Raw genomic sequence first — 15,807 nt, 5'->3', positions numbered from 1 at the left:
TTCCTTTCTTTCTCCTTCTCCTTTGCTTTACGTCTCTTCTCTTTCTCCTTCAGCTCCTTCTCTGTCAGTTTTCTTTTGATAGTGAAACACATTTTGGGCAAAGCCTGTAAACTCCCTTGCCAATATAAATAACCTTTTGGTTTCTGCTTTGTTGTTTCAAGCCGCCCTATTTACTCATGTCCAACACCCCCATGTTTGTCATTATTGTTAAACTGCTGCCTTTTGCCGGCCAAAGACGATTATTATCGAATAAAGTTGCAATGGAAGATGCAAACATATAATGGTGGTGGTGTTACCCCAATATCTTAGGCGTCCCCCCCCACCCTCATGCAGAAACATTCCACGGGCGACCTGTCTGCCGCTATACCCACTGACTACGTAATATTTTGATACTCCAGACTACTTTTTCAGCTTATGATTTACGAAAACGATTATATTTCCAAAACTATATATATGGTTAGAGGATGGGCTGTCAACCTAACTCCATAGTTGTCACGCCCAGCCTAACCTAATCAAGATCTTGAGTCGTCACTGATTTGTGAACCAACCCGCTAGGTTAACAAGTTAGATACAATTAATTAATTACCTTAATAAATTCAACTTTCTACTATTTGGAAGTTTAGTTTTTTCTTATTTTTTAAGTCAACTTTTTTTCTCTACCAAATCTTAATCAAATCTTAATCGGATTGAACGATTTAACTGGGTAAACCAGGTTTTGATTCTACTACTGGTATAGTTACAAACCCAGCAACGATTAGGCCACAGATCACTAGGTTTCTAAGTCGGCCCACCAGGTTAGACCAACAATGCCTTCTTTTATCCCATTCTTTTCATAGTTCTCCACCCATGGGTACCATGCTGCAACAGAAGTGAAAGTATTAAGTTTTACTAATGGTTTAAAACAATGGACGATCGAGAAAACCCAAAAGCCCACGTGCACCTTTAAGTCACTATTACCAAAGTCATCTTCCATGTTTTTCTTGAGGGAGAAATCACATTCATTATTATGGAGAAATGAAACACTCAACAAAAACATGTGCAATTTCAATACTCTTCTAACAAGAAACTAGCGAGGAAATGAAAAATATGCATCACAAGTTTTCGTATTTTAGACAAGTCTAAAAGCACTAAAAGAACCATCTATTTACCGATACAGAATTTACCAAAAATGTTTGACAAAATCTCTTCAGAGATGTTTTCTCCACTTATCTGTCCGAGAGCCAATGCAGCATCCCTCAAATCAATAGTCCAAAAATCCAGGGGCATTTCCTCCTCAATTGAAGATTTCAACCTTACAAGAGCCTCCTTCATCCGCACAAGCTGCTCACATTGTCTCTGATATTTGATTGTTAAATTGCACAGAGTCAGTTCAATGCACATTAACTCATGATTTGAGTCAAACTCAGAACTAAAGCCAACGATTGGATTATAGTTATTACAAATAAGAACACAAAGCAATGCAGAACCGACAACCAAAACAAGAAAGAGAAATCACATTGACAGGTAGCTTACATGGTTGACAGTCCATTTGAGTCCCCCCGCAGGAATTTTGTTAAGACCCACAATCTCTGAAATTGCCATCTCTAAATCTTGAATTCCTTGACCAGTAATAGCACAGGTGAAAACATGCTTACTAAAAGAACCACCACCCCTATCAACCCATTCCGAACACAAGGACAGAGAACAGTCTATTTTGTTAACTACAAGGATCATTGGTGTAAAAGAGCCAACTGATTTCTGTATTTCCAAAAGCAAAGGAACAAGTTATAACTCCATCCGAAGTTCATCGCATTAAAAGTGGAAAAATAGAGAAGCACCAACTTAAGAAAAGGATACTACCGACATTTAAAATAGTGTTTGTGTGTGCGTGGGTGGGCACATGTGTTTGTGAGAGAGAGAAAGAGAGAGGTAGCCTGTAAGACCTTCTTAGATACAATCCTATTCAAAAGTTCGGTGTCTTCTGGTGTCCATCCATCAAGAGCACTAACTGTCATAACAATGACATCAGCACCCAGGGCAACTGCTTCAGATCTTTCTACACCTTTAAGCAAAACAACAAAAGAAACCCAGGTATCCATTCATTCAATAATATGTGCACAAATATGTTTGCAACTGGTAAGACATCAACAGAATCATGACGTAGTTATCAGGTAAATTTACCAATCTTCTCGACGACATCATCAGTCACCCTGATCCCAGCAGTATCAAGAAGGACCACAGGGATGCCACCAACTGTAATACTGGCTTCAACAATGTCACGGGTGGTTCCAGCAATTTCTGTAACTATTGCCCGCTCACTCTGCACGCTAAATTGAAACATGGAACTCAAAAGATGTCGATTCTGTTTATACTTAAGAAGGGAAACATCATGACAAAACAACTATGATGGCATTGTGTCAAATGACACCTTAAACTCAAACTTTTTTTTATTGCTAAGGTAAGGATGGATGCCCAGAGCTAGAATTATAAGAAAGTGGTTTTTGCAACATACTTTGCTCCATGCGTTAAGAAGGCTGGACTTCCCAACATTAGGACGGCCAACAATTGCTATCTGCCAGATTTCAAAAGAAGAATGTCACCAAATCAAAATCATAAACATCATCGACAACTTGATTATGCGTGTAATTTATCACCACAAAACAAAGCAGATTTTGCAATTTCTTGAGCATTATGCAAATTACAAAGCAATGATAAAGTAACAAGCCTACTAGTTGTAGATTATGCGTGTAATCTGCTAGTTAACGATAACTTGAGCAATGCAAGGCAACCACAGTTAGAAAGTTGTCATGCCGATACCTGTAATCCAGATTGCAAAAGCTTGTCGTAATTGGCTGTCTTGAGTGCATTCTCCACATTTTCTGACATGGAATGTATTTTATCCATGATTAAATTCAAATCTAGTGGCGGCATCTCATCATCAAAGTCTAAACGAGCTTCAATCTCAGTAAGCAGCTCAATGCATTGCGTTCTTAGTGATTTGACCAAAGAAGCAAAGCCTCCCTGTCAAAGAAATTGTTTCAGGGCTGCTAGCCATGCTTTCAACAAAGCCTCACATGATCGATGTAAATAAGAACTCCTAGTTACTTGAAGGTCAGAGGTAGGATTAAATTGTGAAGACAAATGGATGATAAATTGAGTGCTTTAAAGAACACATACCTGAATTCCAGCGAGGGCTGCATCTGCAGCAGCCACGGATTTGGATGATATGAGCTTTCCAACATTTTCAGCTTGCGAAAGGTCCAGCCGGCCATTTAGAAATGCACGTAGAGTGAACTCACCTGAAAGAGAGAAACGAAAAAGAGTTGACCACTTTGGCAATGCACATGAAGGGCGGTCAATGTCGTCGAAAGCCATAGATTTGTCTTGCCAAAATTCATGTGTCCAAGAACAAGATCAAATAAGAAGGCAACCTGGTTCTGCAAGCCTGGCTCCAGCTTCTATACAAGCTTTCAGCACACGACGAAGACAGACTTCAGTCCCGTGACACTGAAGCTCAACCACATCTTCTCTAGTGTAAGACCTTGGAGCCAACATGGGTACAGCTAAAACCTGAAATAAGTAAGAAACCAACATAAAACCCTTTTTTTTAAGGAAGAAGGACCAAGACCGTGGGCTAACCAAAACAACCAGGCCATAAAAACAACAAACTTGACATTCAATCATTCAATTAAAAATAAATAAAAAAAACTATCAGAAAAACACTCCCATCAATCCAGTTTGCAAAAATAAAAATCCCGCAGGAAAAAATTGCATTTTTTCGCCAATTCATGAGTTATGATTACTCAGCTAAGTTCCAAGAGCATTGATGACGATCTCTTTTCAACATTTTAAGCACTCACAAAAAACCATGGAAAAACAAACATACCTCATCAACTACATTCCCTTGATGATCCAAAACCACCCCGTAATCTACGACATGACTGGTAGGCTTCCACACACAAAGTCCTTTCTTCTTCTTTTTTCTCATTGGTTTAAACACACGTGCAGCAATCTCGACGGCAGATGGACCAGATAACCTGACAATCCCCACGGAAGCAGGTGGTCCACCCACGGAGGTTACAATGGCTGCAATAGTGGTAGATATCGACTTGTCGTCAGTACCATTTAGGCCCATAAAGCGCTGGTCTTGACCATTGAGAAGTAAAGTGGTTTTTGAATTGAGAGAGGCATGGGGTTTCAGAAGGGTTTTGTGCTTGGCAAGAAAGGAAAGATTTTTAACAGTGGGTTCTTGGAAGAGTGGTGAGAGGGAAGGGTTTAGGGTTTTAGGTTTGAAGAAATGGGTGATGATAGTGCGAAATACAGGGAGAAGAGCCATGGCGTTTACTGAGGCAGTATGAGTTGGGGGGGGGGGGGGGATAGGATTCGATAGGGTGCTCCTATTTATATGGGCCTGGGTTCATTTCAATTGTGCTCGGTAGCCTATTGAAATATCTCCTTGTATTTCTGATTCCCCTGATTGCTAAGGCCCATTCTCCCAAATCTCTCTCTGTTTTCACATCCCTTCTATTTTTCTTTTTAAAGAAATTACATCTTTGTGTTTTAAAAGTTTTATTTTATATTTTTTTTTCCAAATTTTCTCCACTAGTTCCCTGCAAAACCCTCAATCCTCCCCCTTCCATGTCCTGAAACAATTGCAAGATACATTATAGATAATGGGTGATTTTATGGTAACTTGTTGATTTATAATGATGTTACTATCAACCCCGAGATTAAGAACTGCGAATGCAGGGGACTGTCGTGCTTGTATTTCAACCTACTGGTTAACAATGGCAAGGTGGGAAAGACATGATTGCAGAAGGTGTTCTTGACAATGGAGATGCCATTTCACAGGTATCCTACTGGAGTGATTGCTTTTAATTGAGTTGTATAAGTTTTTGTACGCATCTAAACTAAGACGTTGTAGTTAGAATTTTAAAAAACATATTACAAACATTCTAATTACATAAATAACGAGCAGTAAACTTTTAAGAACAAATATATTCATCATTGATAATAACAAAAGTTTTATTACGTTAAAATGTTTCAACAAATAAATATTTTTTTTCTTTTTTTAATTTAATTATTATTATTAGTATGCATGACAGGACTTTAATTTTATATCAATTGCAAGTTTGAATATATAAATGCTTAATATATATGCTAATATTCTTTTATTATATTTATGTTGAAAATATATTTGACATGAGTTTTATTTTGCATGTTTATAGATTTAAAACTATATGTATTTGAGGCAACGATATATCAATGCTTATTAGTCTAATATATTTATAACTTTGAAAAAAATTCTCAAAGCTTTGTTTTTATATTAGACTTTGCTTATATAATCATGTTTTTTTGCTTAAATATTTTATGATGATATGATACATGCTAAAAAGAATTTAAGTTTTTAATGTATTGATTTTATCTTGCATAGTTTAGATTGTTTCTCTTTTTTCTTTTAATTTTGCCCTCTCTTAACAAATTTACTTCAATTGTTTCTCAATTTGGTTTTATGAAGGTAAAAAAACAATTTTTTGAGAAAAAAAAAGAAGCACCATGGCAATCCAAAAGGGCTTATGCCTATATGAATAATGGCACGGTGAGCAATGTTCTTACCATGCCTTTTTAAGGTTATCCATAAGTAATCCAATTTTTACCATGTGACACGTGCGAGATCAAAAATTAATTTTAATGAAAAAAAAACATGTGAGCATTGTTAATTTTTTAAAAAATAATAAAATTTTCAAATAAAAATTGAAAGCTTGATTCTTGTGTTTAATAAAAATAATTGATAATCATATGTTTCAATTAATATTAAAAAAAAACAACCAATGAAAGTTGAGGGATATAAGAAAATCAATAAATATGATATTGTGCCACACATCATGCTTTTATTTTTTTTTAAATTTAGTTATGTACCATTTTTTAGAAAAAAATAAATTTAAAATTCAATTAAAATAAAATAATTATATTATGTTGAAGTTGGTTTGATATGACTCGTTCAACCTAGCAGGTCCAAACATAGCATGATTGTTCTATCCAAAACTCGATATGACTCAAAACTTTTCAAAATTCCTTGTTTTATTTTTTTGAAAAAAATAATTTTAAAGCAATAATATTTTTGATCGACCCGAGCTCACTTGGTAAACTTGCCACACGAGTCATGGATCTAGTTAGATTTAATAAATTTATTTATTGGAATCAATTTTTTAATCTACTAAAGCCATGACAAAAACAAGCAAGAAAAAAAGTAGTAAATGCAAATTTTTTTTATAAAATTTATTATAAAAGGCCGCATAAAAAAAACATCCATTAATATTATAAAAACATGTTATAATCATATTAAAAAAATAACATCCTAAATATATTTTTAATTTATTTAATTAAATGAAATTGAGCTAAAAAAATAAAAAGAACCAGTTTGAATAAAAAAAAAATGAATTCAAATTTAAATTTAAGAGGAAAAAACACTGAAGGTAGAAAAAAAAGGGGGGGGGGGGTGTCTGGGCTATAAATGGTCTAGTACACATGGCCATTAAAATAGCAGGAATCTTAACCTCAAAGCTGAAAAAAGTGATGGTGCATGAGATAAATTAATAAATTTTATTAGTAATTTTTTAAACTGAAAAATCCAAATCTACAACCGACTAAAATGATAAACACTTCTTCATCCAGGCTCTCTCTCATTTTTATATCTACCTTTTTTTAATAAATAAATAAATAAATAAATAAATCAAGAAAGCAACATTAATGCTATTAATTATGCCAGGACACCTTAAGAATTTTCTCCAACACTTATCATAGAAATGATGGGAGATGTCACCTTCGATAGTCGGACCACTACTGCTTAAAATATTAATTAGAAAAAATAATAAAAAATAATAATAATAAAAAAGAAAAGAAAAGAGAGAAGAGATTACGCTACCATGCAGCATGGAATCCCTTTCCACATCATATTGCCATTTTTTTTAATAAAAAAAGTCAGAATGAATGTGGCCTGCTTCTCGTCGATGTTCTTCTTAAAACCCAACAAAATAAAAAAAATAAAAAATAAAAAATAAAAAATAAAAAGCTCACTGCTGTAGGGGCCCCGCTTACCTCATTCAAAAACCTGCTCTCTGGATTTGGAGGGTCACATGTCAATGTCCTTTTCCATATCAGACCCCACAAGTCTCTGCAATTTTTTCTACTGTTCAACACGTAACTCATCTTTCAGATTCTTCTCAGCCAATTATACTCTTCCTTTTTATTTTTTGGCCCACCGTTAAATTACGTCTCTTTACTTGATAGCTTCGTTTTGACTGCAACGAAAGCAAATAGCGTGCCGATTTCCTTTCCTTCGATTCCTCCTGTTTTTCTTGCTCTGCACGCATCGGAGTGTCACAACTCTAAAGCTTTAACAGTGAACGATCATGTCTAACACCTGTAATGGTAAGAAGAGCGGATGAGTAATTTTGAGGAGCTAACTTGTTTCGTTCTGGATTTGTTCTTCAAAGTTTTCAGTTTAATTGTTATAAATTTCAGAATCATTATAAACTTATATGTTTGTTAATTTTATGATGACTTGTAGAGTTAATTAATTAAGGTATACAGCTGATCAGAATATTCACATTGTTAAAAAAAAAAAAAAAAAAGAGAAACAAGAAGAAGAGGGGATGGGAGTTCAGCAGAACTAGGGAGAAAATAGAACAGAGAAGCTTGAAAACTGGTGAAAGAATTGCGACATGCAAATTAACTGCCTTGAATAACACCATTCCTCGAATTCACCGTATACGGAATGCAAATTATACTCGGATTTTATGGTCATACATGTATTCACATTTCACAAATATACACACCAAAAAAAAAAAAAAAAAAAAGAAAAGACCAGATCCTTATCGCCTCCCACCCCCTTTTATTTTTGTTTTTTCCACTGCTTTTTACCTTTCCTTCTTGAACTTATCCCTTGATGCAGAGCATACAATGCACCTTTCCTGTGTTATGGTAATAGGGAGGGAGGGTAGCACTGACAATCCACTGAACAAACCACCTTTACAATGACCCACCACCACTCAACATTATTGCTCCCCCCATTCTAATGCCCACACAGCACAGCAGCCCTGAGATCTCATCTCTCAAACACAAAAACCACAATTCAAACTTCTCCCATCGATTTTGGACAGCATGATGCCACGGCATCAGCAACCGTGAGGAAGATTTTGTCCTCTCCAATCAATTGTGCAGAACCAGAGGCATGGAGCTTATCAATCACCGCCGTTCCAGGATTTGCTAGGATAAGCTGTGCAACAGCACAAGGAACATCCGGTAAGGCAACTTTTCTTAACAACGAAGCACATATTATCGTATTACATGTGTTTGTGTGTTAGTTCTAGAGGCGTGTATGATACTGCAATGTAGCTGTAGTTCATTTACAAGCTTAGATTTCATAACATATTAGGTGGCAGTGTTAACGTGCAAGAGTTAATCACCTGAATCTCTCTTTTCTGGAGACTTCTGAATAACTCTTCCATCGCATGGATGCCACTGGTGTCAATGTCAGTAACGGCTGGCACCAAATCCAAAAGCATCGTAAATGAGTTTTGAAATTAAATATTAGCAAGTCAGCTCGTAGATAGCAATGAAGATTCAGCAGAGAACAGCTTACGTGACATCTCCACAATTAAAAACTGGATTTTGGTCTGGCCGGATTTGTTTACTAGCTCATCCTCATCCCTCAACCATCTCAATATCCTGCAAGAAAATCTCATCTTTAGCCTCACCAAAGCTGCTGCAGGAAATCTCAACTTCTTGCGAAACTCTAAATAATAAAATCATAGCTATGTCTTAAGCTCCTTTTACTTATGAACGCTGCAACCATAGCGCTTCAAACACACGAATTCCACAAGTTTAAGCTTCAAATGCCTCCCCCAAGCCAACAAAACAGCCTGACCAGATTATAAAATTACTGAATTTATCCATCATAGTCACTCATACAAATTGTTTGACTTTCTAATTGCCTATCATCTACAGTTCAACTCTATTCAGGTAGCTTCCTAATCAAAACAAGTCTTACAAATACTAGGGTTGTGTTCTTCCATTATAGCTAAAGCCAAAACCTCAAAGAAAAAGGTACTTAATTAGAAGCGTGAGACAGGAAAAAAATAACAGCCCACGGTTCGATTTCAATTCATAGATGGTCTTTCTCCACCAAAACAACACAAAATACACATGAATCGAATAGCTAAAAGGCCAAAAAACATCTTTACCTTTCTTTGATGTAATTAGAGTTAGAAAAGTAGATCGCAGAATCGACTCTCACTATCAAAACACCAGGGACCTTAGCTGCTTCAGGATATTGTAGAATGTTTCTGTATACAGCTGTCCTTGGTAGATTTCCAAGAATTGCGGTCCGGGGCCTGGTAATTTGTAAGAGAATCTTGGCAAAGGATATCGAAACCTTCCATGACACAATGAAAACATAATTTAATTAATCCTGGCAATCATATATAGTAATGCAAGGATTTTAGCTGGCGGGTATCATAATTCTTACTGCAATTAAGAGGCCAATCTCAACAGAAGCAAAAACTACACCAAAGAATGCTCCCATGCAAGCAACAAAATCAAATTTGTCAATCTTCCATATCAAATATGCTGCATCAAAATCAATCAGCCCGATCACAGCTGATATAATTATGGCTGCGAGTATAGCATTTGGGGTATACTTGAAAAGAGGTGTCAAAAATTGCAACGTGAAAAATACAACTATCGCCATAACAATGTTTGAGACTGCAGTTTGGCAGCCAGCCATGTAATTCACAGCTGATCGAGAAAATGAACCTGCAAGTAATGAACATGAGAGAAAAATATAGTGAATTCAAAGGATTTGCACAATCACATGAACCTCCTCATATTAGCCCTAAGGAGTTTCCCATGCCAAACTCAACCCAAAAGGAAGATCAAAACATCTAGTAGTCAAACATTTGTTTGGGAACCATTATATGCATCTATTCTAACTTAGGCGTCATGACAGATCGATTGTAAGTAGCTGTATGATTGAAAAGTTCACATCTACTTTTCCTTTTAATTGATTGGATTTTATGGCTGCTCAGAAAAATGAAGTTTCTATAGTCGAGTCTAGATCATATATGATTACGCATCCACAATAGGTGATACACTTCGTTGTCATTATTAAAATGTAAGGTGCCATAATTTATATGGGCATCCTTCTCACCTGTTGCCACATAGCAAGAAGTCATTGAACCAACAACGTTCATAGTTCCTAGTGCCACCATTTCTTTGTTTCCATCCAGCTGATAGTCTTTCATCGCGGCGAATGTTCTTCCAATTGCTATGGCTTCCTGAAAATCCCATTCCAAGATAAAGGGAATACAAAGTCTGTTAGATGATTGATGACCAAATTCTCTTAATATAATGTGCAAATTGACAATAGCTTGCAAAGTTATCTCACCGTCAAAGCAACCATCCCAGCCACAATACCAATCCTAACACCTTTTAGCAAATAGTCACCATTGAAATATATTTGATTCACAGAGGAGGGATTTATTCCTTGGTGTATGTGTTTCACCTTCAAAAATCACAGAATAATTAATAGTGATACCATAGCCATTGCAGCTATCACTACTTCTGATGTCCCAACCATAATTGTAATCACAGAATCATGCACGTTATAATTGAAGGAAAAAACGAGAATTTCTTACAATTTGAACTCCTTGCTTATCCGCACGGGTTATATACACAAAAAATGTTGACAGAATAACAGATATCAACGGACCAATTGCTGGCACCCAGAAGAATTTCTTGTTCTTCTTTCCCTATTGCTCAAATGATGGTGAGAATTAGAAAAGTTTTGCAATAAGGTAACAGTTCACATAAGAATTAGTATAATTAGACTTTGATCAGACTTACAATGTACTTGGCAACAAGAAGGAAAGATAAAAAGCTCACTCCAATAACAATAGTTTGCCAGTTCCACTGCGAAATATTTGTTGTACACAAATCAGTGACCACAGATATGAGAATTTATTTAACTAGGGATTCTCAATTTACTAGATAGTAGTTCACATTTTAAAGGTAAGAAAAAGGCTACACTACAAGTCAGAGAGCAAGGGGGAGAGAACTTACTCCATGATGAGCTGAGTCAAATACTGAGTGCATTACAGAAACAATATCAGTTTTCTTTGTAAAATCTTTTATCCCAAGAAAACCCTTAAGCTGTTGGAGGGCAATTGTGATGGCAGCTCCACCCATGAAACCGACAATAGCAGCATGTGATAGAAAGTCAATTAAAAACCCCAACCTGATAAATTGTTCCCAACCAGTATGATGTTAACAGAAAGATATAATAGATAGAGAGACACTAAAAAAAACTGCAATATGAAAGAAAGCTGAAAGTTTAATCTCCTTTGGAAACATTAACCTGAAAAACCCAAGGGTTACTTGAGTGATTCCAGCAAAAAATGTGGCTGTGAATGCCAGCCTCCGATATTCTGCTGCATTGCCTACAGGATCATCAATTTCATTATGAAGCAGAGTCCCCAGCAGGAGAGACACCACAGCCACTGGTCCTATTGCTATGTCTCTTGAACTACCCATGAAGGCATATATCAAAGGTGGAACAAAGCTGGAGTCTGAAAAACATTTTAAAACAAAAACAACAGAAACACACCATCAGACTCAAGAAAGAGGAAAAGCAATGCAAGATGCACGCAAGTGAGGGAAACTTACACAATCCATACTGAGGATCCAAATTTGCAAGCTTTGCATACCCGATATCCTGATTTTTTCCAAAAATGTAGACTATTAGAAATAGTGCAAAGTGGGGACTACACAATATTGCTGCTGCTCACGTATCTTTTAAGCAGATAATCTACCTGGGGAATGCAAAGACTAGCAATGGTCAGCCCGGCAATGAGGTCACCTCTAAATTTTGCAAAATTGTAACTTCTTCCCCATTCAAAAATAGGGAATATAGCTTGGAGGCCCAGGATGAACTTTTTAGACCTCGGTTGGTCCTTAAAGGGACGTAGAGGATCATCCGCAAAGAATGTCTCTTTCACAGTGGCTTTGAACTCACTGAAGAGGTTTTGCTTAGGAGGAAGTCCAACCTTGTGAACATAAGGTGCATCTTGAGGATGACGGCGAGAGGAGGACAGGCTTCGAATATCCATAACTTTTTTTTCAAGGTTCTCTTCAGTTGAATGAAGCACTGAAGACGTAGACAACTAATTTACCTGTAATGCAGGACAGTTTACAAGATGATCATTATCAGAAAGAAGGCAATGCTGATCATAACTGCGCACAAAGAATATGAGGCGAATGCTTGAAATACTGAATCAAACCAAGGTAAATATCGTTTTCTATTTTGTTCTTGATGTGTTCTATTAGCATGTACAGTAAACCTATTCAAGTACAAACTCTGAAATTTATTAACAGAACATCAAGCATATTCAGTATAGTCTCCCCAAAGAAAAGCTAAGCAGAAGCTAAAGAAGTGGAAAGACGCTGACAAACTAACAAAATGGAACTTTTGTCAGTGAACAATAGTCAAGAAATTGAAGCTAACCACAACAAAGGAAGCTAGCATGGAGAGAAGTTTAGGACAAGGGAAATGCTAAGCCGTCTTGAACATGAATGAAAGTATAGACGCTCCTGCTTATATAATTTCTGAAAGGGATCACTGGTCAAACCTTCCTAATTAACATATATATATATATATATATATATATAGAGAGAGAGAGAGAGAGAGAGAGAATCATGATTACCAACCAAGCTGCTAAATCAGCGACGGACAAATCCGTTATAAAAAAATCAGCAACGACAAATCTACATTCAATTTTTATCGTTGTTAATTTCGTTGCTAAATTATTTTAGCAACAGATGTTAGTATTATTTGCAACGGAATCGTCCGTTGCTAATTCTATTTTTTAGTAGTTAAGTATGAATCTAGATCTCTTACATGTCAAATACATGATACAGAGCAAAGTGGACGGCGACTTTATTATTTCCGACCGATCTAGACATGGATTATTCAACACTTGGTGATAGATGTAAGCAGTTTTTCATCGCCTACATAATTGTGGTGCTTGTGAAGTAAAAAATTGCAATATGAGAGTAGTTGACCTGGGAGCATACGTGGCAGCAGCTAAGAAACTGGCACCTTTCGCTTTCCTGGCATGTTTTCTCCTCAAACCATCAATAGTTCATGGCTAATGTAAAGCGAAATGAGGTTTAATGTCTTGTTGCCTAAGGATTTGGTATCACAAAGTGAAAAGCCTGAAAACGGAACTCCTCTCCAACCACAATTAGTCATTAGAAAAAAGAGCATTTTCGTTCTAAGCTTTTAACTTCCTTTTTCTAACTAGGTTATTAATTTCCATGGTTCTTATGGACCAGAAAAAAGCAACCAAAAGAAACAAGAAAAAGGCCCTGTCCTGTCCACAAAGAAAAGGGATATTCGTATCCAAACATAAAATGAACAGCAATTTTTGCATTATTCTATTGAAGAAATGACATTCAATGACTGCATTTAAGCATTTATGGTTAAAAGCTAAAACCCTAAAACAGGAATGCGATATTCAGACAGGACACGAACAGGACATCAAAAATTATTTTATACATGATCGTTTAGTTCAATAATCAATTTTGTGTTCTCCGCAAAACCCTAAAAGCCAACTTGACTGCAACAACGAAAGCACGTCATAAGCATTGATTGATTTGTTTATTTAATTAATTAATCATGAAGCAACACCCAAATCATTGTATATCACTATACTCAACCTACATTGTTAAAAAGAAATGTCACAGGATAACACTGTAAAACTTTCGGTCTGTTACTGTTTTCTTTCAATGTGCAGGCAGAAAAAACAATACCATGATGATGAGAAGCAAAACCCAGAATTCAAAGGGTCCCCTTTTCCTTTCTATGATTTGAAACTAACAAATGTGAATCTCCCAAATTGCATGTCTTTTTAGAAGATGATAGAGGAAGATGGGTTCAAGAAATTAAAAGACATTGTATCTCACCTCCTCGTTCATGCACTTTGTAACGAAAACCATATAAGATTAACCACAGTCCTCGCCCATTTCTGTAAGTAAAAAAGGAGGAGGAACAAGAGGACAATAAAATATATTAAACAAGAGGCAAAAAAAGAAGTAGAATTTACAAAATTATAAAGTAGTAATAAAACCTTAAATTAAACAGTTATCACCTACCCAATATTACGTGCGCCAAACTTGATAGTGTTTATTAATCAAACAAGGAAAACCCTTATCTGTGTATCCTATAACAACAACACAGCCCCCAAATCCTGTCCAGATTCAATGTATTTTTCTTACAACGATGCGTCCAGCTCAGGTTCTTCCCTGTGTTTACTATTTCTTTTGCTATTGCTAAAAAGAAGGTGAACCCAGGAAAAATATCTGGCAAAGAAATAAGAAAAAAAAAAGAGTCTTTTCTTTTTGTCACTCTCTGTTTGATTGCCGAGTTCAAACTTAATAATAGGACATTAGCTTCTCTTCTCTGTCAATCTAACAGAAGGGAAAAAAAAAAGATTTGGTAAAAAAGCATAAACCCAATCTTAAATCCATGAAGTTTGGTTATTGTTTCATGGTAGGAAACTTGGACTCTAGTTATTTACGGAGCTGCCACGGGGAAAAGTCAAACAAAGAGAAACACCATACGATGCTACCACTTTATTCTACGCCTCTGCTGTTTATGTCAACGTTTATCGATAATATAACTTTTCTTTCTCCATCCTGCCTGCTTGCGTGCCTTTAGTCGTAAACGTCAGTGGTCTGTTGAACGAGGACGTGTTTGGGTCCAGGTTCTCCCTGTTCACATTTTCAAACTTGGGTTGCTTCTAGGGTTACGTGTTTTTCCGATATTGTTATGGTTATTTTTTTAAATATATTTATCTAATTATCTGATATTATTATAGTTGCGTTCAACAATAATTTTTTAGTTTTTAATATTATAATAATGATTATTTTTTAAAATATTTTTCATTTAAAAATTCATTAAAACAATATATTTTTTAAAATTTATTATTAACACTGGCAAATAACTTATTCCGCGAATGCATATAATATATACAACCCATATAATATAAGGCGAATCCATGTTGATTTCACGAGGGAAGATAGGCTAAAAACACATTAAAACAATATAAAAATATTTTAAATATTTTAAATAAAAAAATTTAAATTTTGATGAAAATGTCATAGGCCAACTTTGATTTATTTATTTTTAATGATTTTTGAGTTTCTTTTTCCTTATATTATCTATGATTTATATCTCAACAACTATTTAAACTATTTTCTTAAACCGGTAGTACAATATAACTAAACAATTATTTTTTAAAACAGTTTACCCTCAAAGCCAAATTAGCAAATGGTTTTTTAGACGTCATGGGCGAGTTCAAGGAAAGGGTGCTCGTTGGAAGTCAAACCTAGAAAAGGCTTAAAATCGAGAAGACCGTGGAATTAGTGGATAAAATATAATTAGGATATCGAGCTAGAATATGATACAACGGGATGCATGTTAAAGTTTTTGTTCGCTTTCCGTAACCACAAAAATTCACAAAAGAATCAAGAAAGGCAAGACTTGGCGCATTGTAGGCCCTCCGATGCTCTCACGAGGCGTCCGCCGAGTAATCAGGGGAGGTCCATCACCTTTGGATTAGAAATAACAATATCGTCAACACTTTTATTTATTTCTCTCTTTCCTGTTTATCCTTCCTTACGTGGCATACCTCTTGCGATTGCCAAGGAAGCTTTCCTTCCACTAGGGATTGTTTTATTATTATCAAAAAACATTAAAGCTGCTGCTGC

At 35.8% G+C, this 15,807-nt stretch overlaps 2 protein-coding genes and 1 long non-coding RNA gene across 4 annotated transcripts; 1 reads left to right on the top strand and 2 right to left on the bottom strand.

Moving 5' to 3' along the window:
- Window positions 1–1,025: 1,025 nt before the first annotated feature.
- Window positions 1,026–4,359, bottom strand: LOC133692300 (uncharacterized). Its single transcript, XM_062113139.1, has 9 exons — window positions 3,866–4,359; window positions 3,411–3,549; window positions 3,157–3,278; window positions 2,797–3,000; window positions 2,492–2,551; window positions 2,161–2,299; window positions 1,923–2,041; window positions 1,513–1,737; window positions 1,026–1,335 (listed from the first exon to the last, which is right to left on the bottom strand). Exons 1-9 carry the CDS (start codon window positions 4,313–4,315, stop codon window positions 1,141–1,143), a joined length of 1,653 nt encoding a protein of 550 aa, XP_061969123.1. The 5' UTR covers window positions 4,316–4,359; the 3' UTR covers window positions 1,026–1,140.
- A 3,326-nt stretch (window positions 4,360–7,685) lies between these two features.
- On the bottom strand, window positions 7,686–14,679 carry LOC133691465 (sulfate transporter 1.2-like). 2 transcript variants are annotated; one of them, XM_062111981.1, is made up of 16 exons: window positions 14,191–14,679; window positions 14,002–14,063; window positions 13,099–13,251; window positions 11,850–12,209; window positions 11,704–11,752; window positions 11,396–11,606; window positions 11,101–11,275; window positions 10,885–10,950; window positions 10,677–10,790; window positions 10,427–10,543; window positions 10,190–10,316; window positions 9,509–9,795; window positions 9,225–9,415; window positions 8,624–8,709; window positions 8,448–8,524; window positions 7,686–8,257 (listed from the first exon to the last, which is right to left on the bottom strand). In XM_062111981.1, exons 4-16 carry the CDS (start codon window positions 12,144–12,146, stop codon window positions 8,114–8,116), a joined length of 1,941 nt encoding a protein of 646 aa, XP_061967965.1. In that variant the 5' UTR covers window positions 12,147–12,209; window positions 13,099–13,251; window positions 14,002–14,063; window positions 14,191–14,679; the 3' UTR covers window positions 7,686–8,113. The 2 variants fall into 2 exon arrangements, with proteins under 2 accessions (XP_061967965.1, XP_061967964.1); XM_062111980.1 differs by lacking the exon at window positions 13,099–13,251 and having other exon boundaries at window positions 14,191–14,602.
- On the top strand, window positions 12,205–12,920 carry LOC133691466 (uncharacterized). Its single transcript, XR_009841687.1, has 2 exons — window positions 12,205–12,321; window positions 12,412–12,920. It is a non-coding gene; the product is annotated as an uncharacterized LOC133691466 (long non-coding RNA).
- Window positions 14,680–15,807: the final 1,128 nt, after the last annotated feature.

This window comes from Populus nigra, chromosome 4, assembly GCF_951802175.1.
Source record: "Populus nigra chromosome 4, ddPopNigr1.1, whole genome shotgun sequence".
Taxonomy (NCBI): domain Eukaryota; kingdom Viridiplantae; phylum Streptophyta; class Magnoliopsida; order Malpighiales; family Salicaceae; genus Populus; species Populus nigra.
Note: the sequence above shows the minus strand (reverse complement) of the source record. Positions and strands in the feature narration are given on the sequence as shown.